Below are 25,936 nucleotides of genomic sequence, written 5' to 3' on the forward strand. Positions count from 1 at the left end.
GAAAATGTAATGTAAAATTATTTAACACACATGCGAAGAACTAAGAAAACGTTTCCCATTTGGCAACTCTCTTTAAACAAGTTCCATAGGTGGCGACATGTATTATTATTAGTAGAGATGTCCAATAATGGCTTTTTTGCCGATATCTGATATTCCGATATTGTCCAACTCTTAATTACAGATTCCGATATCAACCGATACCGATATATACAGTCGTGGAATTAACACATTATTATGCCTAATTTTGTTGTGATGCCCTGCTGGATGCATTAAACAATGTAACAAGGTTTTCCAAAACAAATCAACTCAAGTTATGGAAAAAAATGCCAACATGGCACTGCCATATTTATTATTGAAGTCACAAAGTGCATTATTTTTTTGAACATGCCTCAAAACAGCAGCTTGGAATTTGGGACATGCTCTCCCTGAGAGAGCATGAGGTGGTTGAGGTGGGCGGGGTTTGGGGTAGCGGGGGGTGTATATTGTAGCGTCCCAGAAGAGTTAGTGCTGCAAGGGGTTCTGGGTATTTGTTCTGTTGTGTTTACGTTGTGTTACAGTGCGAATGTTCTCCCGAAATGTGTTTGTCATTCTTGTTTAGTGTGGGTTCACAGTGTGGCGCATATTTGTAACAGTGTTAAAGTTGTTCATACGGCCACCCTCAGTGTGAGCTGTATGTTTGTTGACCAACTTTGACTTGCGTTCACTTGTGTGTGTGAAAAGCCGTAGATATTATGTGATTGAGCCAACACGCAAAAGGTAGTGCCTTTAAGGTTTATTGGCGCTCTGTACTTCTCCCTACGTCCGTGTACACAGCGACGTTTTAAAGTCATAAATTTGACTTTTTGAAAACGATACCGATAATTTTGACACCGATACCGATAATTTCCGGTATTACATTTTAAAGCATTTATCGGCCGATATTATCGGACATCCCTAATTATTAGTACTAGTAGTATTGCCGTTTTACCTTATTGTCATTACCGTATGTTTTGGACTATAGGGCGCACTAGATTAAGAGGCGCACTGGCGATGAGCGGGTCTATTCAGGTCTATTTTCATACAAAAGGCGCACCAGATGATAAGGCGCATTAAAAAGGAGCCATATTAGGATGTTTTTCTAAATTTAAAACACTTCCTTGTGGTCTACATAAGATGTTACCGATGTTTTTTGGTTAAAATGTTGCATAGATTAAGTTTTACAGACCATTTTCAAGTAGCTTTCTGAGCGTCTCTTCAGGATGCGCCGTTTTGTGGGCGGTTTTATTTACGTGGCTCACCTTCGGCAGCGTCTTCTCCCCGTCATCTTTGTTGTAGCGGTGTAGCGTGCAAGGACGGGGGTGGAAGAAGTGTCAAAAGATGGAGCTAACTGTTTTAATGACATTCAGACTTTACTTCAATCAATAACGGAGCAGCATCTTCTCATCCGTGGCTCAATAATGCAACATCAACGCCGGAAATGTGTCCCGTGAAAAAACGTCCGACCGGAACTCTCTAACAACTAAAGTTCCGTGGGTGAATTATGTAAACCCACTACAGTTTTTAGCGCTTTGATAGCTAATCCACTGACAGATATAAGTAAGAACTTTATGCTACTTTATATTAGAAATGGCAACAGCAGAAGATGAATGACACATAAGAAGATAGAGAAAAAGAAGAAGCTTATGAGTACGGTGTCAGCACGGACTACAATGGGAATCAATGGGCATTTATACAGATCCCAAATACACATCAGCAGGTAAGAAACGTTGGTCTTGCATAATATTTCGAAACAAAACGGCAGATATGTCTGCTAATAGGTGCCATTTTGCGGTCCTTATACACACACCATAATAATACTCGTATGTTTAATGCGCCGAGAATTCATCAAGCGGTGCGGCTTCATAGCTTACCGAAATTGTACTAAAAACATTTTGACAGATTTTTGAGCGCCGTGTGTAATGTTCTATATTCTCAATGGAACATTTAAAGTTTTGGTGTTGTTTACTGGCGTCATCTTGCAGTTTACACGTATCTCTTATGTGTGACTGCCATCTACTGGTCACACTTATTACAACATGTACCAAATAAAATTGCTTCAAGGTCAGTAAGCACAACTAGAATTATGCCATATTTTGGCGCAATGTCGATTTTTGACAAAATGAAAGGATTTTAAGTGCGCCTTATAGTCCGAAAAATACGGTATACAATAACTTAACAAATGTAAAAACTACTATTGGCTTTGTTTTGATCAAAAAATTGTATGTAACAAAATAGAATGATCAAATAGTTAAATATTGTGTTGATACTGTTAAACTGTCAATAGAACTCGCCATTACTAAATGGAAAAGTTTACATTTACTACCTGTGACCTGTAACAGTATTGGTACTGGCCGATCCTACTCATGGATGATCGATATCGGCAGCATTCTGTAAATTCCAAATCTGAACATCCCTATTTACCAATTGTTGTACAAATTAATACATCTATTTTATTATATATAAATACACTCAAGAGCAAGGGTCCCCAAACTACGGCCCGCGGGCCGGATCGGGCCCCCCAGCATCCAAAATCCGGCCCACAGGAAGTCCCAAGTTAAAAAAAGTTTTTTTTTTTTTTTAAGCTTTCCTTTCTAATCCATTTTCTACCGCTTGTTACTCTTAGTGTCCCCTAGCCGCTCTGGTAAATCATATTGTCTAAAAATGAATTTTCCCATCGATAACGTGACAATGTTAAATGTTGATGAACATCAATGTTAATTGATGTTAAATGACAAAAACGGATTATAAAGACAATGTATATATATATATATATATATATATATATATATATATATATATACATACATACATACATACATACACACACACACACACACAGCCTGGCCCCCGGCCAAATTTTTTCAGCCCAATGCGGCCCCCGAGTCAAAAAGTTTGGGGACCCCTGCTCAAGAGTATACAATAACCTAATTATTTTTAAATGACAAGTAATGCAAATATTTAAAAAATGTTCCCCTATATAAAATTACAAAATGATTATTTTTGCTTCGAGGTCGGTAAGCACAACCAGAATTATTCCGTACATTAGGCGCACCGGGTTATAAAGCGCACTATCGAGTTTGGAGAAAATGAAAGGATTCTAAGTGTGCCTTATAGTTCGAAAAATACAGTACCGTATTTTCCGCACTATAAGGCGCACCGGATTATTAGCCGCACCTTCTATGAATTACATATTTCATAATTTTGTCCACCAATAAGCCGCCCCGGACTAAAAGCCGCGCCTACGCTGCGCTAAAGTGAATGTCAAAAAAACGCTGCGCTAAAGTGAATGTCAAAAAAACAGTCAGATAGTTCAGTCAAACTTTAATAATATATTGAAAACCAGCGTTCTAACAACTCTGTCCCAAAATGTACAAATGTGCAATCACAAACATAGTAAAATTCAAAATGGTGTAGAGCAATAGCAACATACCGGTAATGTTGCTCGAACGTTAATGTCACAACACACAACACACAAAATAAACATAGCGCTCACTTTCTGAAGTTATTCTTCATTCGTACCGGTAAATCCTTCGAATTCTTCGTCTTCGGTGTCCGAATTGAAAAGTTGCGCTAGCGTGGCTTCCAAAATGGCGGGCTCCGTCTCTTCGAAATCATCGGATTCAGTGTCGCTGTTGTTGTGCAGCAGTTCTGTGAATCCTGCCTTCCGGAAAGCTCGGACCACAGTTGTGACAGAAATATCTGCCCAGGCATTTACAATCCACTGGCAGATGTTGGCGTATGTTGTCCGGCGTTGTCTGCCCGTCTTAGTGAAGGTGTGTTCGCCTTCGGTCATCCATTTTTCCCACGCAGTTCGCAGTCGTGATTTGAATGCCCTGTTGACACCAATATCCAGCGGTTGGAGTTCTTTGGTTAATCCACCCGGAATGACGGCGAGTGTTGTATTTGTGTGCTTCACTTGTTTTTTGACACCATCTGTGATGTGGGCGCGCATAGAGTCATATATCAACATGGACGGAGCAGCGTGAAAAAAGCCACCCGGCCGCTTCGCGTAAACTTCCCTTAACCACTCGCTCATCTTTTCTTCATCCATCCATCCCTTCGAGTTAGCTTTTATGATGACGCCGGCTGGAAAGGTCTCTTTTGGCAAGGTCTTCCTTTTGAATATCACCATGAGTGGAAGTTAGCATGGCAAGCTAGAACCACAGTGAAGGATGACTTCTCATTCCCTGTGGAGCGAATATTCACCGTACGTGCTCCCGTTCCACAGTGCGGTTCAGTTGCTGTGAAATACGGTAGTAATCCGTGTGCGGATGGAGAGATTGCGTCTTTTTATGACCCGGATCGTTTAGTAGGAGCCATTTTGTGGTCTTTACAGATGTAAACAGGAAATGAAACGTACGGTGATATCCGCGCGTTTTTTCTTCTTCTTCCGGGGGCGGGTGAAGCGCTTCCTGTTCTATGGGGGCGGGTGCTTTCCTTGGCGGTTGCTTGCGTAGAAGAAGAAGCGCTTCCTGTTCTACCGGGAAAAAAGATGGCGGCTGTTTACCGAAGTTGCGAGACCGAAACTTTATGAAAATGAATCGTAATAAAGCGCACCGGGTTATTAGGCGCACTGTCAGCTTTTGAGAAAAATTGTGGTTTTTAGGTGCGCCTTATAGTGCGGAAAATACGGTACTTTAAATATTGTTGCACTTGTATCAACTTATGTTTTGGTTTCTTTTGTTCTTTAATTATGTATTTAAGTTTTGTTCTTTAATTATTTCTAGAATATGCTCCGGGCTACAAATGACACCCCGAGCTAAGGCATTGGTGAAATAAAAAGTTAGGAAATATGGCTGTTGATGATGTAAAATAAAAACAGGAATGACGGTCAAGAGTGGAGTAAAATCCTTAGTTTTATTCCTGCCATCTACTGGTCACACTTATCATTACACCATGTACCAAAAAAAATTGCTTCGAGGTCGGTAAGCACAACCAGAATTATGCCGTACATAAGGCGCATTGGGTTATAAGGCGCACTGTCGATTTTTTGAGAACATTTAAGGATTTTAAGTGTGCCTTATAGTCCGAAAAATACGGTACTTTAAATATTGTTGCACTTTTATCAACTTTTAGTTTTGTTCTTTTATTATTTCTTTTAGTTTTGTTCTTTAATTATTACTAGAATTTGCTCCAGGCTGCAAATGGCCCACTTGCTGCACTTTGGACACCCCTAGTGAAATTAAAAAAATAGGAAATATGGCTGTTGATTATGTAAAATAAAAACAGGAATGACGGTCTTGAGTGGAGTAAGATCCCTTAGTTGTATTCCGATGCTCGTAAAATACTCGCTTTGGCGCTTGAACGCATCACAAGACTATATTACCACAAACGTATGCACTAAATAAAAAGTTAGGAAATATGGCTGTTGATTATGTAAAATAAAAACAGGAATGACGTTCAATAGTGGAGTAAAATCCTTAGTTTTATTCCAATGCTCGTAAAATATTTGCTTTGGTACTTGAACGCATCACAAGACTATATTACCACAAACTTATGCACTAAATAAAAAGATAGGAAATATGGCTGTTGATGATGTAAAATAAAAACAGGAATGACGGTCAAGAGTGGAGTAAAATCCTTAGTTTTATTCCTGCCACTGGTCACACTTATCATTACACCATGTACTAAATAAAATTGCTTTGAGGTCAGTAAGCACAACCAGAATTATGCCGTATATTAAGCGCAGCGGGTTATAAGGCGCACTGTCGATTTTTGAGAAAATTAAAGGATTTTAAGTGCGTCTTACAATATATATATAGTTGCACTTTTATCAACTTTTTATTTTTTTAGTTTTGTACTTTAATTATTTTGTTTTGTTTTGTTCTTTAATTATTTCTAGAATTCGCTTTCTAGAAATGGCCCACTTGCTGCACTTTGGACACCCCTAGAGAAATGTAAAAAAAAAAAAAACGAAATATGGCTGTTGACGATGTAAAATAAAAACAGGAATGACGGTCTTGAGTGGAATAAGATCCCTTAGTTGTATTCCGATGCTCGTAAAATACTCGCTTTGGCGCTTGAACGCATCACAAGACTATATTACCACAAACTTATGCACTACATAAAAAGTTAGGAAATATGGCTGTTGATTATGTAAAATAAAAACAGGAATGACGGTCAATAGTGGAGTAAAATCCTTAGTTTTATTCCTGCCACTGTTCACACTTATCATTACACCATGTACTAAATACAATTGCTTCGAGGTCGGTAAGCACAACCAGAATTATGCCGTATATTAAGCGCACCGGGTTATAAGGCGCACTGTCGATTTTTGAGAAAATGAAAGGATTTTAAGTGTGCCTTATAATATATATATTGTTGAACTTTTATCAAGTTTTTATTTTTTTTAGTTTTGTTCTTTAATTATTTTGTTTTGTTTTGTTCTTTAATTATTTCTAGAATTCGCTCCAGGCTGCAAATGGCCCACTTGCTGCACTTTGGACACCCCTAGTGAAATTAAAAAGTTGGGAAATATGGCTGTTGATTATGTAAAATAAAAATAGGAATAACGGTCAAGAGTGGAGTAAAATCCCTTCGTTGTATTCCAATGCTCGTAAAATACTCGCTTTGGCGCTTGAACGCATCACAAGACTATATTACCACAAACTTATGCACTAAATAAAAAAATAGGAAATATGGCTGTTGATTATGTAAAATAAAAACAGGAATGACGGTCAATAGTGGAGTAAAATACTTAGTTTTATTCTATCCATCCATCCATTTTCTACCGCTTATTCCCTTCGGGGTCGCGGGGGTCGCTGGAGCCTATCTCAGCTACAATCGGGCGGACGGCGGGGTACACCCTGAACAAGTCGCCACCTCATCACAGGGCCAACACAGATAGACAGACAACATTCACACTCACATTCACACACTAGGGCCAATTTTAGTGTTGCCAATCAACCTATCCCCAGGTGCATGTCTTTGGAGGTGGGAGGAAGCCGGAGTACCCGGAGGGAACCCACGCAGTCACGGGGAGGACATGCAAACTCCACACAGAAAGATCCCGAGCCCGGGATTGAACCCAGGACTACTCAGGACCTTCGTAATGTGAGGCAGATGCACTAACCCCTCTTCCACCGTGCTGCCCTAGTTTTATTCTAATGCTCGTAAAATATTTGCTTTGGCGCTTGAACGCATCACAAGACTATATTGCCACAAACTTATGCACTGCATAATAAATAAATGGGTTGTACTTGTATAGCGCTTTTCTACCTTCAAGGTACTCAAAGCGCTTTGACACTACTTACACATTTACCCATTCACACACACATTCACACACTGATGGCGGGAGCTGCCATGCAAGGCGCTAACCAGCAGCCATCAGGAGCAAGGGTGAAGTGTCTTGCTCAGGACACAACGGACATGACGAGGTTGGTACTAGGTGGGGATTGAACCAGTGACCCTCAGGTTGCGCACGGCCACTCTTCCACTGTGCCACGCCGTCCCACTAAATAAAAAGTTAGGGAATATGGCTGTTGATTATGTAAAATAAAAACAGGAATGACGGTCAAGAGTGGAGTAAAATCCTTAGTTTTATTCCTGCCATCTACTAGTCACACTTATTACACCATGTACCAAATACAATTGCTTCGAGGTCGGTAAGTACAACCAGAATTATGCCGTATATTAAGCGCACCGGGTTATAAGGCGCACTGTCGATTTTTGAGAAAATGAAAGGATTTTAAGTGTGCCTTATAATATATATATATTGTTGCACTTTTATCAACTTTTTAGTTTTGTTCTTTAATTATTTTGTTTTCTTTTGTTCTTTAATTATTTCTAGAATTCGCTCCGGGCTGCAAATGGCCCACTTGCTCCATTTTGGACACCCCTAGTGAAATTAAAAAGTTAGGAACTATGGCTGTTGATTATGTAAATAAAAAATAGGAATAACGGTCAAGAGTGGAGTAAAATCCCTTAGTTGTATTCCAATGCTCGTAAAATACTCGCTTTGGCGCTTGAACGCATCACAGGACAATATTGGCACAAACTTGTTGCACCTTAATGCCAGATATCAGTTTCAACATGTTGGCAAAACAGTTGTGACACTCTAATGTGGAAATGTATTCACCAAATAACTCGATGTCAGGATGTTATCTGGTTAAATTGTTTCATAGCACAAAAACGATGCAACTTCCTACACGCGCCTTAGAAGTGATTACCATGCTGCCTTCACGTACCTGTGCTGCAGCGCCACCAACCCCAGAGTCAGGACCTGGGCCACCTCCAGCTGTGTGGGCCACTCTCCGGCCGCCACGCAGCCGAACACCCCGCACTCCTCGCCGATGCCGTTCTCCTCGAACTCCATCCTCTCTGTAGCCGCCTGTCACCTCTACTCGCGAGCTAGTCGGCTAACTCGCTAGCCGGCTAAAACTGGTGGAGCGTGGCGTCTCGTGCTCGTTGTCAACGCTCGTGCTCGGACCACGTGTCACAACACTTTCTTTTTTTTTTTTGGTTTCCTACACAAAGTTGTCGAATAAAACACACAAACAAGACAAATAGTTAATCACATAACGCTGGCCTTACAAAGCACGACTTTTTTTTAAAACAGCGCCATTACTTTTTTTTTGTGTTTTTTTTTTTTTTTTTTTTAATCGGAAGTGTACGCGACTTTTTGAGAGATAGTTAGTAAGAAAATCACCTAAATGGAGTGAATCAAAAGCGGGGGAGCTTTGTTTTCTATCAGTCGTCTACCCAAAAAGGAGAAAAATGGTGACAGTTGGTGTTAAAAACCCTTCATTTTTTAGAGACTTTTTTTTTAAGACCAGGGCGTTTTCTTTCCCACCCACGACCATTGCGCCCTTCTGATTGGTCGAGAGGATCATTCAAAGGCTGTGATTGGCTACCCCAGCATGTAAAAAAAGAAGCGTTCTACTTCCGGCTTCTGCTACGCACGCTTCTTGTTCTCATCCTGCTTCACAAAGTCGTGAAACGACAACCACTTTAGCACTTTTCTGTCCTTTCAGTTCCACGGCGCGTCGACGAGAACCATGGCCCCCAAACAAGGTACAGTAGCGCATGTTTTAGAATTTAAAAAAAACAAACAAAAAAAACATGTCAATATGCTGCGTTCAATTCAACCCGTTTTCCAGAGTTGAGCATCGGCAAGAAGCTGAACGAGGGAAAGACCAAGCAGATCTTTGAGATCCTGGACCAGCCCGGACTGGTCCTGGTGCAGTCCAAAGACCAGATCACGGCCGGGAATGCTGCGAGGAAAGACCAGATGGAGGGCAAAGCGGCCATCGCCAATAAGACGACGAGCTGCGTCTTTAAGTTGCTGCAGGAAGCTGGTGAACACACATTTTACTGCCAATATTAATATTTATGGACATAGTGCACAACTCGACATTTATTGTGGTTAGCGTAATTACTCTAATTGAAATTGTCTCAATTATTCATTCTTGAAGTGTTTCATTTTGAGTACTGGTGCAGTGGTTCTTAAACTTTTATCACCAAGTACCAACTCAGAAAACTCCAAGTACCACCATAATGACCAACATTAACATACAGTAGTGTAGGCCTAAGTATGGATGATGTTTGATAAGAAATTATCGAGTTTGAGCCTATTATCGAATCCTCTTATCGAACCGATTCCTTATCGATTCTCTTATCGAGTCCAGATAGTTTGTTATATATGGAAAAAAAAACACACAATATTTGGTTTAACAAAAGTTCACATTTATTATATAAGAAAAAAATAAAATCTAATAAATAAATAAATATTGACTGTTACCCCCCCTAAAAAAATAAAATAAATAAATATTGACTGTTGTTACCAAAAGTATATTAAGTGGGATTTTTCAGAAAAACAAATATGTACAGTAACACAAAAACAACCTGTCTCTGTGATCACTATAGGTGTATAAATAATATAGTGTTAAATAAAATCAGTCCCTTGGGCACAAAACTGAAAATAATACAGCTCTCCAAAAAGTGCACTTCTGCTGCTATTTGACACAACTGTTTGTTATGATGCTTTGACATTTTTGCACTTTATTAAAGCTAAAAAAAGAAATACACTTTATTGAGTTAACATTATTTCTTTATAGGGGGAAAGATGTGATGTTATGAGCTAGGGAATATAACAACTACACTACCCAGCATGCAACGGGAGTGACGAGCATGCGCGGTAGCCCAGAAAAGTGTTGTTGCGTGGCGCCAACCGGCAGCTAAGAATGAGGTTATGAGCACGCTGTGAAAGTAAACGTCAAGAACTCAGCCAACACGCCTCGTCTGCATTATTTATAGACAGACAGACAACACATATACAGTGTGATTTTGTTTTGTTTACAAGGAAAGAAAAACAAAAGTTAAAAAAGGGAAATCATGTCATATATGTTGTGTGTGTATATATATATATGTATGTGCTGCGGTTGCTTTAAGAACGTTGCGACAGCTGCCGTAAAGGAGGTGCGTTGCTAGCCTGGTTGCTATGTTTCCGGTTGGTCGTAAAAGTGTTGGTCATGTGTTGGTACCCTGCTCAAACCTCTCAGTAAAGTTATTCATTGGATTATACCTTTTTGTTTTGAACTTTAATACACCTTGGAGCGCTTTTTCCGGTCCATTGTTTTTCCTGCTTTCCCTATCTGCGCCTAATGACTGAGCTACGTGACGTCATTTCTTGTGATGTCCCATGGGGCATTTCTGGTCGGTTCTGTATTCGTTCCCAGGGATTCGAATACAGAACCAACTCTTTTTCTTTACTATAGTGGTCTCTATAACGGGTACCAGTTCTCAAAAAGGGATTCGAGTCCGAGGACTCGGTTCTTTTCTTATCGAACAACCGGGAAAATTGGTTTAGAGTATCATCCATCCCTAGGCCTAAGTATTCTTTAAAAACAAGGCAGAGGTTGTTTTTTTTTAAACAAGTGCATTTGATGATTTTGGCCACGGTCACTTTACACACAGATTCACTGTGTGTGAATATTTAATTGATTCTTTGGCATATCACAAGATAGAGCCCACATGCCACGCTTTGAGAGTCACTGCACTAGTGGATTTATTATCGAACCGAGGCTGTCCAAACTTTTTTCATTGAGGGCCACACACTGAAAAATCAAAGGTTGCGAGGGCCATTTTGATACTTTTCATTTTCAAATCCAATACAAGTTTGGTCCCTGGAGACCCAAAAGGGTCTCAATCATAAAAATTAAAATAAATGTTTTTTTGTTTTTGTTTTTTTAACTCAACGCTTAAGTCTAGATCAGGGATCGGCAACCCGCGGCTCCGGAGCCACATGCGGCTCTTCGATCACTCTGATGCGGCTCAGCTGCATACTTGCCGACCCCCCCGATTATTCCGGGAGGTTTCCGGATTTCAGTGCCTCTCCCGGGGCAAACATTCTCAGATTTTCACCCGGACAACAATATTGAGGGCACATGTCGTCGCGTCCACTTTAACACCATGCTATCTGCGTGCCGGCCCGGACACTTGTGGTATGCGGCCTCTGCTTACACACGTGAGTGACTGCAAGGCATACTTGGTCAACAGCCATACAGGTTACACTGAGGGTTGTGATATAAACAACTTTAACACTCTTACTAATATGCGCCACACTGGGAACCCACACCAAACAAGAATGACAAACACATTTCGGGAGAACATCCGCACTGTAACACAACAGAACAAATACCCAGAAGCTCATGCATTCCTAACACTTCCGGGCTACATTATACACCCCCGCTACCACCAAACCCCGCCCCGCCCACCTCAACCAACGCACGGTTGTGTCTGTGTCTGCAGAAGCTGCATACAACATGTGACTGGGCTGGCAAGCTGTTTGTACCGGTTGTAGAGGGCGCTAAAGACAGTGCCATCATAGCATGCCCTTATTATAGATGTTTGGGTGAAAATCAGCAGACATTTGAGAGAATAGTTGCTCTGAAATTCGGGAGTCTCCTGGAAAAATTGGGAGGGTTGGCAAGTGTGATGCCGTCAAGCGGCATTCATATAAAACTCGCAGGCCGCACTAACATAAAATTTTCATATTAAGGTGCGTGTCTGAGACCCCTGGTTTATACATAGCACAAAGCAAAAAAAAAACTTTGTATGCAGTGTTATTTCATTTTAAATTTCAAAAGAGTTTTGTGGCTCCCATTGTTTTCTTTATTTTGTGAAACTGGTCAAAATGGCTCTTTGGGTGGTAAAGGTTGCCGACCCCTAGTCTAGATCAACTTCAAGTCTGTTTTATATAAAGGTATTTTTAAAATATATTTTACGACTAACATTATTGGGACCCAAAAGGGCCCCACTCACAAGTGTTGAAAATAAGTCATACATCTTATTGTATTTTTTTTTAAATTTTCATAACAAGTCTCCTGATCTGTCCGTCGATTATAAGATTTTATTTTTTATGGGTTTTATTTTTGGTGTGTTTTATGCCCTGTTTCTCAAAGAAAACTTTGTTTTTTTTTTACATGGCAAACACACAAAATATGCAATATTTTCCCCAAAAAATATTTCAAAAAGGAATATTTGATGTGAAGTAAATGGAGCTTGGAATTGGTCAATAATTCATAACATTTTCCTCGTTACATTTCACCTGTTGGCTCTTTTAGTCCACTTTTTATGTGTTTTTTTTAATAGCGCTTTTAGAATATGCCGCGGGCCGTTAAACATTTAAAAATCAAAGCATGCGAGGGCCATTTTGATATTTTTCATTTTAAAATCTAATACAAGTTTGGTCCCTGGGGACCTGAAAGGGTCTCAGTCAAAAAAATAAGTATATATTTTTTTTATTCAATGCTTAAAAGTCTAGATCAACTTTAAGTCTGTCTATATAAAGGTATTTTTTTAATATTATTTATGCCATTTTTAGTGCAAAATCACAATGTGCAATATTTCCCTCCAAAAAATGTCAAAGTGGAATCTTTGATGTGAAGTAAATGGAGCCTTAAATAGGTGAATAATTCATAACATCATTGACTTTAATTTATCTTTTGTTTGTTTTTAAATGACAGTTAAAAAAAAACTAAAAAAAAACTAAAATGATTGGACACCCAAAGGGGTCCCACTCATAAAAGTGTTGAAAATAAGCCATACATTTTAATTATTATTTTTTACTTTAAAAACTTAAGTCAACTTCAGATCTATCCGTCGATTAGAATAATTTATATTTTATGGGTCTATTTATGGTGTTTTTATGCCCTGTTTCTCAAAGAAAACTTAGTTTTTTTTATATGGCAAACACACAAAATATGCAATATTTTTCCCAAAAAATATTTAAAAGAGGAATAGTTGATGTGATGTAAATGGAGCCTTCAATTGGTCAATAATTCATAATATCATTGACTTTAATTTATCCTTGTTTGTTTTTTAATGACAGTTTAAAACCCCCCACTAAAATTATTGGTGACTCTAAAGGGCCCCACTCATAAGTGTTGAAAATAAGTCCTACATTTATTTATTTTTATTTTTAATTTTTATTTTTTTTACTTTCAAAACTTAAGCTTCTAGATCAACTTCAGATCCATCCGTCGATTAGAATAATTCATTTTGTATGGGTTTATTTTTGGTGTGTTTTATGCCCTGTTTCTCAAAGGAAACATTTTTTTAATATGGCAAACACACAAAATATGCAATATTTTTACCCAAAAATATTTCAAAGAGGAATATTTGATGTGAAGTAAATGGATCCTTGAATTGGTCAATAATTCATAACATCATAACTTTAATTTATCTTTGTTTTTGAAGGACAGTTTTATAAAAATAAAAAAAACACACTATAATTCTTGGGGACCCAAAAGGGCCCCACTCATAAGTGTTGAAAATAAGTCATACATTTATTTATTTATTTTTTACTTTCAAAAACTTTTAGTCCCCAGATCAACTTCAGATCTTCCCGTCGATTATAACAATTTATTTTTTATGGGTTTATTTATGGTGTGTTTTTATGCCCTGTTTCTCAAAGAAAACTTAGTTTTTTATATGGCAAACACACAAAATATGCAATTTTTAAAAAAATATTTAAAAGAAGAATATTTGATGTGAAGTAAAAGAAGCCTTGAATTGGTCAATAATTCATAACATTAGACTTTAATCTATCTTTGTTTGCTTTTGAATGACAGTGGCCCCACTCATAAGTGTTGAAAATAAATCCTACATTTATTTTATTTTTTTTTACTTTCAAAACTTAAGCCTCCAGATCAACTTCAGTTCTATCTGTCGATTATAAGAATTCATTTTTTATGGGTTTATTTTTGGTGTGTTTTTATGCCCTGTTTCTCAAAGAAAACTTAGATTTTTATATGGCAAATGCACAAAATATGCAATATTTTTCCCCAAAAATATTTCAAAGAGGAATATTTGATGTGAAGTAAATGGAGCCTTGAATTGGTCAATAATTCATAGCATTTCGTTACATTTCACCTGTTTGCTCTTTTATTGCACTTTTTGCATTTTTTTAATAGTGTTTTTAGAATGTGTCGTTAAACATTTAGCTGGGGGCGGCAAATGGCCCCCGGGCCGCACTTTGAACACCCTGATCTAACTGAACTATTGCAGTAAAAAAAAAATTTAAGATAACGAAATTAATTGATTTAAACACGTGCATGTCTGAGAAGTACGCCAGCATAATGCTGTCATGTGCAGCAACATTAGCGTTGTGTTCAATTAATTGTCTAACTGTGACCCATCTGCTGCTCATGAGTGGACCATGAGACCCACAAAGTGGTGTTAAACACCAGCTTGTGACTCCTGACTCGTCTAATTAGACCGAACGTGACGACCTCACTTGCCTTTTTCCTTTTTAACACGTCTTTCCCAACCCCGCAGGCATCAAGACGGCCTTTGTGAAGCAGCACTCCGACACGGCGTTCATCGCCGCCCACTGCGAGATGATCCCTATCGAGTGGGTGTGCCGGCGAGTGGCCACCGGGTCGTTCCTGAAGAGGAACCCTGGCGTGAAGGAGGGGTACCGCTTCTCGCCCCTCAAGATGGAGATGTTCTTCAAAGTGAGTGTCCTGCAACACCGTGTTCACATGAAGATAAAGTGGAGCTGTGGTTAGCAGTGGTGTCTCTCATGCAGATGACATCATCTAGTTAGTATAATTGGCTATGACACGTGTAAGGATGGGTACCGAACACGGTACTTTAATACTAAAGGTGGGAATATTTGGGCACCTAACTATTCGATTCCTGGGGTGACAATTTGATTCAGAATCGATTCAGCAGGATTCTTGCAATGTTTTATTTGGTAATTATAACAAAACGTTTTCAAAAAAGGTAGCAGGTTAGCAAAGCTTCTTCTGGTTGCATGGGGATAGCCTAAAAACTTTTTATAATTGATTCTTATTATTAAAAAAAAAAAAAAATCTTTTTTTTTTTCTTTTTTTATAATAGATTTTTTAAATTTAATTTTTATTTTATAATGTTATACTTGTAATAAATAAAAATCGTGATCTGGATGTGACTTTTAAAAAAAAAAAAAAAAAAAAATTGTGCACCTCTTTTTCGTTGACAAAGACCAAAATTCCGTCAGTATTACCGGATATCAACTCATTTAAAATCAACTTTAGACAAACTTTATTGATCCACAAGGGAAATTGTTCCTTTTTGAATTGTTTATTTTTTTTGAATTTTTTTTAAGACTTAGACAAACTAAAAAGATAAGTGATAAAAAACAAAACAAGAAAAGTCGAGAATAATACCAGAAATAAAGTAAAATGAAGGAAGTCAAAGGAGCTACTGTGCTCTGATGTGCTCTTTCAAGCGCATCAAAGGAAAGAAAATAAAACATTTAAAAAACTGAGATGTAGAGCTGTAGAACACTATTTTTGAAACATTAGTTTAGTATTTATCAATGATCTAACTTGATTTATCAGTTTCCTGATTTCCTTTAAAGGTGTTATTCTTTTAAATAGAACTCAACTACATAGTACAAAAAGGGAAAATATATATATATATATATATATATATATATATATATATATATATATATATATATACCGTATATATATATATATATATATATATATATATATATATATATATATATATATATATATATATATATATATATATATATATATATATATATATATACATATACTCATTCATTCATTCCCTTTTTGTACTACGTAGTTGAGTTCTATTTAAAAGAACTACATATACCGTATTTTCCGCACCATAAGGCGCCCTGGGTTATAAGCCGCGCCTTCAATGAACGGCATATTTCAAAACTTTGTCCACCTATAAGCCGCCCCGTGTTGTAAGCCGCATCTAACTGCGCTAAAGGAATGTCAAAAAAACAGTCAAATAGGTCAGTCAAACTTTAATAATATATTAAAACCAGCGTGATGTGGGCGCGCATGGAATCGTATATCAACATGGACGGAGCTGCGTGAAAAAAGCCACCCGGCCTCTTCGCGTAAACTTAAACTTACCTTAACCACTCGCTCATCTTTTCTTCATCCATCCCTTCGTGTTAGCTTTTATGATGACGCCGGCTGGAAAGGTCTCTTTTGGCAAGGTCTTCCTTTTGAATATCACCATGGGTGGAAGTTTCTGGCCATTAGCATGGCAAGCTAGAACCACAGTGAAGGATGACTTCTCATTCCCTGTGGTGCGAATATTCACCGTACGTGCTCCCGTTGTGTCCACAGTGCGGTTCACAGGAATATCAAAAGTCAGTGGAACCTCGTCCATGTTGATAATGTTCTCTGGCCGGATCTTTTTTTCAGCTATCTTGTTTTTACAATATGCACGGAAAGTAGCCAGCTTTTCTTGAAAGTCTTTAGGCAGTTGCTGTGAAATAGTAATCCGTGTGCGGATGGAGAGATTGCGTCTTTTCATGAACCGGATCCCTGTCGCTTAGTAGGAGCCATTTTGTGGTCTTTACAGATGTAAACACACAAAGGAAATGAAACGTACGGTAATATCCGCGCGCTTTTTCTTCTTCTACGCGGGCGGGTGGTTGCTTACAGTAGAAGAAGAAGCGCTTCCTGTTCTATGGGGGCGGGTGCTTACCTTGGCGGTTGCTTGCGTAGAAGAAGAAGCACTTCCTCTTCTACGGGGAAAAAAGATGGCGGCTGTTTACCGTAGTTGCGAGACCGAAACTTTATGAAAATGAATCTTAATATTAATCCATATATAAAGCGCACCGGGTTAAAAGCCGCACTGTCAGCTTTTGAGTAAATTTGTGGTTTTTAGGTGCGGCTAATAGTGCGGAAAATACGGTATATATATATATATATATATATATATATATATAATTTTTTTTTTTTTTTTTTTTTTTTTTTTTTGTTATTGGTGTGAATCTTTCTACTGTGTAATACTTGCAAATGAGACTCAGAAGTGTAAGAATACAAGATCCAACAACTGAACAGTTTGTTTTTATTGTTCAAAAAAATAATAAAAATACTTTATTATTAAACACACACATTATGACCAATATCGTCAATTGATATCGATTCAAATGTCAAAGGTACTCATCAGTACATATGAGTTTTTATTTTTTTTAAGTCTAAATAAATAAATTACATATTTTATTACATATTATATTATGTCTTCAATGCAAGGAGGTGTCCGCCACAGATGGACCAATGTGTAAAAATGATGCTGTGTCTTTAGATAAAGAAAAAAACTGACTTTTTTTTTTGATAATAAACCCATTTATTTAAAGACAAACACAATGCGTAGCTTTAGCATTTTACAGCTGTGCAAAAACCAAATTGCAACCATCCGCTTTTGTGCTCCAGGACGACGCCAACAACGACCCCCAGTGGTCGGAGGAGCAGATCCTGGAGGCCAAATTCCTCCTGGGCGGCCTTACCATCGGCAAGTGTGAGGTGGACGTGATGAACCGCAGCACGGTGGCCATCTTTGAGATCCTGGAGAAGTCGTGGGCCACTCAGAACTGCACTCTGGTGGACATGAAGGTGGGTGTGAGATGCTTGTCGTCCCCTGCTGGTAAAGCCTTAAGATGGCCGCTGTATATTTAGTCGCTCTTTTTGTTCGGCCCCAGATTGAGTTTGGCGTGAACGTGAAGACCCAGGAGATCGTTCTGGCTGATGTGATCGACAATGACTCGTGGAGACTGTGGCCTGCTGGAGATAGAAGCCAGCAAAAAGATAAGCAGGTCAGCTTTGCTGCTTTTTTAAACAAATACAGTAAATCTATGCCAGTGATTTTTTTTTATTTTATTTTTATTTTTAAATGAGACGACGTGAGGACTTTGCTCTTCTTCTTTCCAGGTGTATCGGGACCTCAAGGAGGTCACACCAGAGGCGATGCAGATGGTCAAGAGGAACTTTGAGTGGGTTTCCGAAAGGGTCAAGGTGCGCTTTATCCTTTTTATCCTCATACTCCGCTTATCAGGAGACTTTTAGTCTTTTGTTTGCACTTAAAAAAAAAAAAAAAAAAAAAATCTGCTCTATGTTAGCATGGATCAGTAAATTGGGGCCCTAAGCAGAATATTATTTGGAAGCAAAATACTTCAAAACTTTTTTATATTTATATTAAACAGTTTTTTATACTTTTTTGATCAAAATTGAATTTATTTTAGTAGAAAATAACAATTTTAACATTAAAAGATGCCTTTGTAATCAGGTCCGCCCCATGCTCAATTGGGGTCTATTACCATTATTTTTTTGTTTACTCTATTTGTCTTTTATGCTTTTTGTAATCCAACATTAATTTCATTTGATGCAAGTGTACTAAAACAAATTAATGGGAAATTATTTTTTTTAGTACAAAAAACTAAACTTTTCCAAATCTATTCATTTATTTTTGTTGTCTTATACTTTTTTTAATCAAACATTAATTTAATTTGATGTGTTTAATGGGAAATTGTTCTTTTTCAGTGTAAAAAAATAAACTTTTCCAAATCTATTCTTTTATTTTTGTAGATGTCTTATGCTTTTTTTAATCAAACATTAATTTAATTTGATGTAAATGTTTAATGGGAAATTGTTCTTTTTTAGTGTAAAAAACTAAACTTTTCCAAATCTATTCTTTTATTTTTGTTGTTGTCTTATGCTTTTTTTAATCAAACATTAATTTAATTTGATGTAAGTGTTTAATGGGAAATTGTTCTTTTTTAGTGTAAAAAACTAAACTTTTCCAAATCTTTTATACATTTTTTTGTCTTATGCTTTTTTTTAAGAAAACATTACTTTCATTTGATGCAAGTGTTGTACTAAAACGAATTAATGGGAAATTATATTTTTGTGCAAAAAACTAAACTTTTCCAAATCTTTTTTTTTTTTTTTTTTTTTCTTCTTGTCTTTTATGCTTTTTTTTTCAAATCAAACATTAATTTCATTTGATGCAAGTGTTGTACTAAAACGAACTAATGGGAAGTAAAGCAAAAAACTAAACTTTTCCAAATAATTAAAAAAAATTTTTTTTTATAACATTTGTTTGAGTTTCCAAGGCAGTTGTATGCTACACAAATATGATCAAACACTTTTTTTTTTCTTTTTTTAACAAAACACCCACAAAATAAAATAAAAAAATAAAATAGGGGTAAATAAACAAAAAATAGGTGAATACAAATGAAAAAAACAACAATTACCGGGTAAATAAACCAAAATTACAGCAACAAATACATCAGTCAAATTGACATAAAGCCACAGACGACTGCACACAGGGCAAATAACAAAAAGTTTATCTATGGACATAATAATAATAATACATTTTATTTATAAGGCGCCTTTCTGGGCACTCAAGGACACCGTACAAAATCAAAACAATAAATTCAAATTGGATAAAAACAACAACAACAATAATAACAACAACAAAGATAGAGAAGAAAAGATGATTACAATGAATAAGCAATCAGGAATAGGTGTGTTTGCATTTTAGTCGGGGTAAAATAGAAGATCAGTTTCTTTACATATTTAAGGAAAACATCCCACACTTCTTGAAATGTTGGAGAACAGCCATTCAATGTCAGCCTAATATTTCCCAGTTTGAGGAAATAAAGAACATCTCTGATCTGGCAGGGTGGCGCCGTTGCCTTCCAATTGAACACAATGAGTTTTCTCGCCAACAAAGTAGTAAAAGCTACAGTATTATTTTTGGATTTGTCAAGGGAAGAAGACTACCAGCACCCTAATTATCCCACTTAAAGGATTCGGGACAATCTTTTCGCCAATAATGACAGACTGAGTATTTCCCAATCTACTCTGACCGGGATTTGAACCCAGCACCCCCACCTTACCAAATAAGTACTAAGGCTTTACACCACAGGAGCCAATGAGACTATGTGGGGTAATTTGCCGTTGTATACTGTAATCTGCTGTAAAATTTCATACGAAGCGCCCTGTCATTTGTTAATTGACATTTTACATGCACTTTGTCATGCAAAATACCCCAACAACTGTGATTTGGTAATATTCATATTAAATTACTATTATACTATTTATACAACATTTTGGCCAATACAAAAACTTGATCAGAAAGGGAGGTTTTAATTGTACAGCGATGTATTGTGCAGGAACCTATCATAAAAGCAACCGAAGGATGCCCTGTTGAATGCACTGTGGTCGTCTATCACCTTGTATTTTGTTACTATAGCTTTCTTCAGGTTTCTGATTGGCTTAAATCAGGGGTGTCCAAACTTTTTCCACCAAAGGTTGCCTACTGAGTCAGAGCTTGCTGGGGCCATTTGGATAGGTTTTGATTTGTAAACATTTATAACATTTAAAGACTTGTGTTTATAAGTGACAGTGTATTAGTAGTAATATCAACATTTAAGCTTTTGGCTCCTTTTTTCTTACATTTTTATATTTTTTTTATTTGGATAATATAACTTAAAACTTAAAATCTGCTCCGCCGCTCCCAGTCTTTGGAACGCTCTCCCTGACCACCTGAGGGCACCACAGACTGTGGATGCTTTTAGAAAAGGCTTAAAAATCCTTCTTTTTTTAAAAAAAGCCTTTTTTTTCTTTTTTTTTTTAGATAAATGCATACTAGTTTTAACTATTTGGCTGTTCTATTTTGTATTTTTTATTATCTTTTTATTTTTTTAATTTTTAATACACTGTAGCACTTTGAGGTTGTTTACTCAATGTAAAGTGCTTTTTACAAATAAAATGTATTATTATTATTATTATTAAAATGGTCTTGCCATTAAGTGATTGTAGTGCCCCCAGTTTAAGAATGTGCTTGACAGCCATTGCGCTTAGATGTTGACAAGATGGAGGCATGCCCCCCCCCTCCCCCCAATCATAACGGACTACATTGCGCCCCCTAGCTGCTGCTGGAGTCCCAGGCCGGGGGCAGAGTGGTGGTCCTGATGGGCTCCACCTCAGACCTGGCCCACTGCGAGAAGATCAAGAAGGCGTGTGGCTCCTACGGCGTTCCCTGCGTACTGAGAGTCACCTCGGCTCACAAAGGCCCGGATGAGACTCTGCGCATTAAAGCTGAATACGAAGGTGAGTGGTTGTCGTAACAGGAAGTAGCTCTCGTGACGTCACGGCCGGATCTAACCCTCAGGAGACGGCGTTCCGACCGTGTTTGTGGCGGTGGCCGGTAGAAGCAACGGCCTCGGGCCCGTGATGTCCGGAAACACGGCATACCCCGTCATCAACTGCCCGCCTCTGACGCCCGACTGGGGCTCCCAAGATGTTTGGTCCTCCCTCCGAATGCCGAGCGGTGAGTTCCTCTTCGCCTCGCGTGTTAAATCTGGATGAGCATCAGCGAACCTCTCTTTGCCGTCCTGCCGCAGGTCTGGGCTGTCCCACCATCCTCTCCCCAGAGGCGGCGGCTCAGTTTGCAGCTCAGGTCTTCGGGCTGACCAACCACCTGGTGTGGTGCAAGCTGAGGGCCTCCATGCTCAACACCTGGGTGGCCCTCAAGGTGGCCGACAAGAAGCTTCAGGCCTGCAGCATCTGAGCTGACCGCCACCTCAGCGGGCCTGCTTGTGCTCTTCATCACCCTCCAAACATCAATCTGTACCTGCGTCACAAACTAATCATTCCATTCAAATCAATTTGATAAACTTTCTAACAAACTTAGTCTGCTTTGTTTTGATGACATTTTATGTGCGCTGATGGAGAAATGATTCAACATGAAGCAAGTAGTTTTCCCTGTATTTGGAAATTAATTTCACAAATAAATACCATGAATACAAGTCATATTTTTGTAAAATTTCACAAATAAATGCCATTAATAAGTCATATTTTTCTAAAATTCCCAGTATAAAAAAAAAGTTAGTTTTTGTTTTGTGGTATACAGAGAATATTTATTTGTGAATATGTATTTATTCAGCTGTCAGCTGAAATGAGTGATTATAGGAAGTTTAAAAAAAAAAATTATTGAAAATATTCATTACATTTTTTGTAATTTAATGTTTTACTTGATAGTATAGTACATTCCTTTTGTTTAAAACAAATGTTTTATTATTGTAGCCAAATTTCAGTAGATCTTTTTTAAGACTGGATTGGATCCGAGTAATGACAAATATTGAAAATGTTTTGTGGATTAAAATAATACTGTATATATATATTTTCAAATTTAGTTTAATTTATACAGCATTTTTCATACAGGCAAAACAAAACATTTTACTTATTTTTTTAAATTCAAATAGTGAAGTGAATTATATTTATATAGCGCTTTTCTCTAATGACTCAAAGCGCTTTACATAGTGAAATCCATTATCTAAGTTAAATTTAAACCAGTGTGGGTGGGCACTGAGAGCAGGTGGGTAAAGTGTCTTGCCCAAGGACACAAAGGCAGTGACTAGGATAGCAGAAGCGGGGATCGAACCTGCAACCCTCAAGTTGTTTGCACAGACACTACCAACCGAGCCACAAATGAATTTAAATTATAAATACAAATAAAGTTAAAGTACCAATGATTGTCACACACACACTAGGTGTGGCGAAATTATTCTCTGCATTTGACCCATCACCCTTGTTTACCCCCTGGGAGGTGAGGGGAGCAGTGGGCAGCAGCAGTGGCCACGCCCGGGAATCATTTTTTGGTGATTTAACCCCCAATTCCAACCCTTGATGCTGAGTGCCAAGCAGGGAGGTAATTGGTCCCATTTTTATAGTCTTTGGTATGACTCGGCCGGGGTTTGAACTCACAACCTACCGATCTTGCACATTCATTGTTTGAAGCCGGCGGAGGTTCTGGGTGTTGTTGATAAATGGATTTCGCTTTGCATAGTAAAGTTTTAAAATGTACTTACAGATGTAGCGACGAACTGTAGTTACTGACAGTGGTTTTCTGAAGTGTTACTGAGCCCATGTGGTGATACCCTTTACACACTGATGTCGCTTTTTGATGCAGTACCGCCTGAAGGATCGAAGGTCACGGGCATTCAATGTTTTTTTCAAATCATTTAGTTTAATTTGTACAGCATTTTTCATACATAGCCAAAACAAAAGGCTTCACACAAAAGATGTGACTTATATTTTTGTAAATTCACAGTGAAGTGAATTATATTTATATAGCGCTTTTCTCTAGTGACTCAAAGCACTTTACATAGTGAAACCCAATATCTAAGTTACATTTAAACCAGTGTGGGTGGCACTGGGAGCAGGTGGGTAAAGTGTCTTGCCCAAGGACACAATGACAAGGTTAGCGGAAGTGGGGATCGAACCTGCAACCCTGAAGTTGCCGGCACAGCCGCTGTACCAACCGAGCCACGAATTAATTTAAATTATTAATAAAATGCACATTCATTGTTTGAAGCCGGCGGCGTTTCTGGGTGTTGTTGATGAAAATGGCTTTCGCTTTGCATAGTAGAGTTTTAATTTGTAACTACAGATGTGGCGACGAACTGTAGTTACTGAGCCCATGTGGTGATATCCTTTACACACTGCTGTCGCTTTTTGATGCTGTACCGCCTGAAGGATCGAAGGTCACAGGCATGCAATGTGTTTTTTTTTTTTTTTAATCATTTAGTTTAATTTGTTCAGCATTGATACATAGCCAAAACAAAGGACTTCACACAAAAGATGTGACTCATATTTTTGTAAATTCACAGTGAAGTGAATTATATAGCGCTTTTCTCTATTGACTCAAAGCGCTTTACATAGTGAAACCATTTGTCTAAATTACATTTAAACCAGTGTGGGTGGCACTGGGAGCAGGTGGGTAAAGTGTCTTGCCCAAGAACACAACGGCAGTGACTAGGATGGCGGAAGCGGAGCTCGAACCTGCAACCCTCAAGTTGCACATACATTGTTTGAAGCCGGCGGAGTTTCTGGGTGTTGTTGATAAATGGCTGTCGCTTTGCATAGTAAAGTTTTAAAATGTACTTACAGATGTAGCGACGAACTGTAGTTACTGACGGTGGTTTTCTGAAGTGTTCCTGAGCCCATGTGGTGATACCCTTTACACACTGATGTCGCTTTTTGATGCAGTACCGCCTGAGAATCACGGGCATTCAATGTTATTTTTTTTGTTTTTTCAAATTATTAGTTTATTCTGTACAGCTTTTTTCAATACACAGGCAAAACAAAGGGCTTCCCACAAAAATAATGACTTATATTTGTGTAAATTCACATAGTGAATATAGTGCGTTTCTCTAGTGACTGAAAGCGCTTTACATAGTGAAATCCATTATTTAAGTTACATTTAAACCAGTGTGGGTGGTACCGGGAGCAGGTGGGTGAAGTGTCTTGCCCAAGGACACAACGGCAGTGACTAGGATGGCGGAAGCGGGGATCGAACCTGGAACCCTCAAGTTGCTGGTACCCACGAGCCATGAATTAATTTAAATTATAAATAAAATGCACATTCATTGTTTGATATATACGCATTATTTTGCCTATTTAATGTTTACTTATTTTAAAAGATTCATTTTGCGTTTTTTCTGCTTAGGTAAGCTAATTTATAACCTGGAAAATGCAGCTACTTTTCCACAAATGAATCAATTATTTACTATCCAGCTGCAGTTGCGCCCATTTTTGCCTCTAGAGGGAACCAGTGAGCCGAGCACACGTCTTTTAACCTTGCAGTCACTTCCGATAGTTTCGAGCCAAAGGTTTGAAAAGTTGCCATTTTCTAAAGTTCGCGTCCTATAATAACGCGTCACCCTTCCTATTTTCTTAAGGTTTAAACGACCTTTGATGATTTTTTTAATGATGTGCTATTTGGAGTTACACTGTATGAAAAACAATTTGAAAAGGAATTTAACCTTTGCAACCTCATTATACTATTGGCTAAGTTTTATATTCATAAATGTAAGTTTCTCAATACCCGACCTGTTTTTGTTGTGCCTTTAAAAAAGAATTAGAACTCTACGTTAAAACAATCTCTACCTCTAACAACCAAAAAGCTGTGAAAACGATGATGCTCTGTTCCAAATTTAAATGATTTACTGAACTTGTGTGAGCCTATGGCTTTGCACTTTGGTATATGTATATATATATATATATATATATATATATATATAAAAATCTGTGTCAGAGCTTGGTCCGCATTGCCGGCAGTAAGTCGGACACGTTTCCAGTGAGGGTTGGACTCCGCCAAGGTTGCCCTTTGTCACAGATTCTGTTCACAACTTTTATGGACAGAATTTCTCGGCGCAGTCAAGGCGTTGAGGGGATCCGGTTTGGTGGCTGCAGGATTAGGTCTCTGCTTTTTGCAAATGATGTGGTCCTGATGGCTTCATCTGGCCAAGATCTTCAGCTCTCACTGGATCGGTTCGCAGCTGAGTGTGAAGCGACTGGGATGGGAATAAGCACCTCCAAATCCGAGTTCATGGTTCTCGCCCGGAAAAGGGTGGAGTGCCATCTCCGGGTTGGGGAGGAGATCTTGCCCCAAGTGGAGGAGTTCAAGTACCTCGGAGTCTTGTTCACGAGTGAGGGAAGAGTGGATCGTGAGATCGACAGGCGGATCGGTGCGGCGTCTTCAGTAATGCGGACGCTGTATCGATCCGTTGTGGTGAAGAAGGAGCTGAGCCGGAAGGCAAAGCTCTCAATTTACCGGTCGATCTACGTTCCCATCCTCACCT

General features: G+C 38.3%; 1 protein-coding gene across 1 annotated transcript in view; it reads left to right on the forward strand.

Moving 5' to 3' along the window:
* paics (phosphoribosylaminoimidazole carboxylase, phosphoribosylaminoimidazole succinocarboxamide synthetase) overlaps window positions 1–22,096 on the forward strand; it is a 38,776-nt gene extending 16,680 nt beyond the window's left edge. Inside the window, exons 7-17 of the mRNA XM_061977415.2 lie at window positions 6,936–7,016; window positions 8,142–8,339; window positions 8,991–9,030; window positions 9,117–9,314; window positions 14,797–14,975; window positions 17,721–17,900; window positions 17,987–18,100; window positions 18,216–18,299; window positions 21,221–21,401; window positions 21,463–21,621; window positions 21,695–22,096. Of these exons, the coding sequence (XP_061833399.2) occupies window positions 6,936–7,016; window positions 8,142–8,339; window positions 8,991–9,030; window positions 9,117–9,314; window positions 14,797–14,975; window positions 17,721–17,900; window positions 17,987–18,100; window positions 18,216–18,299; window positions 21,221–21,401; window positions 21,463–21,621; window positions 21,695–21,861 (1,581 nt within the window). The 3' untranslated portion in view covers window positions 21,862–22,096. The remainder of the gene's footprint in view (window positions 1–6,935; window positions 7,017–8,141; window positions 8,340–8,990; window positions 9,031–9,116; window positions 9,315–14,796; window positions 14,976–17,720; window positions 17,901–17,986; window positions 18,101–18,215; window positions 18,300–21,220; window positions 21,402–21,462; window positions 21,622–21,694) is intronic.
* The last annotated feature ends 3,840 nt before the right edge of the window (window positions 22,097–25,936 follow it).

Source organism: Nerophis lumbriciformis, linkage group LG18 (genome assembly GCF_033978685.3).
Source record: "Nerophis lumbriciformis linkage group LG18, RoL_Nlum_v2.1, whole genome shotgun sequence".
Lineage (NCBI taxonomy): Eukaryota > Metazoa > Chordata > Actinopteri > Syngnathiformes > Syngnathidae > Nerophis > Nerophis lumbriciformis.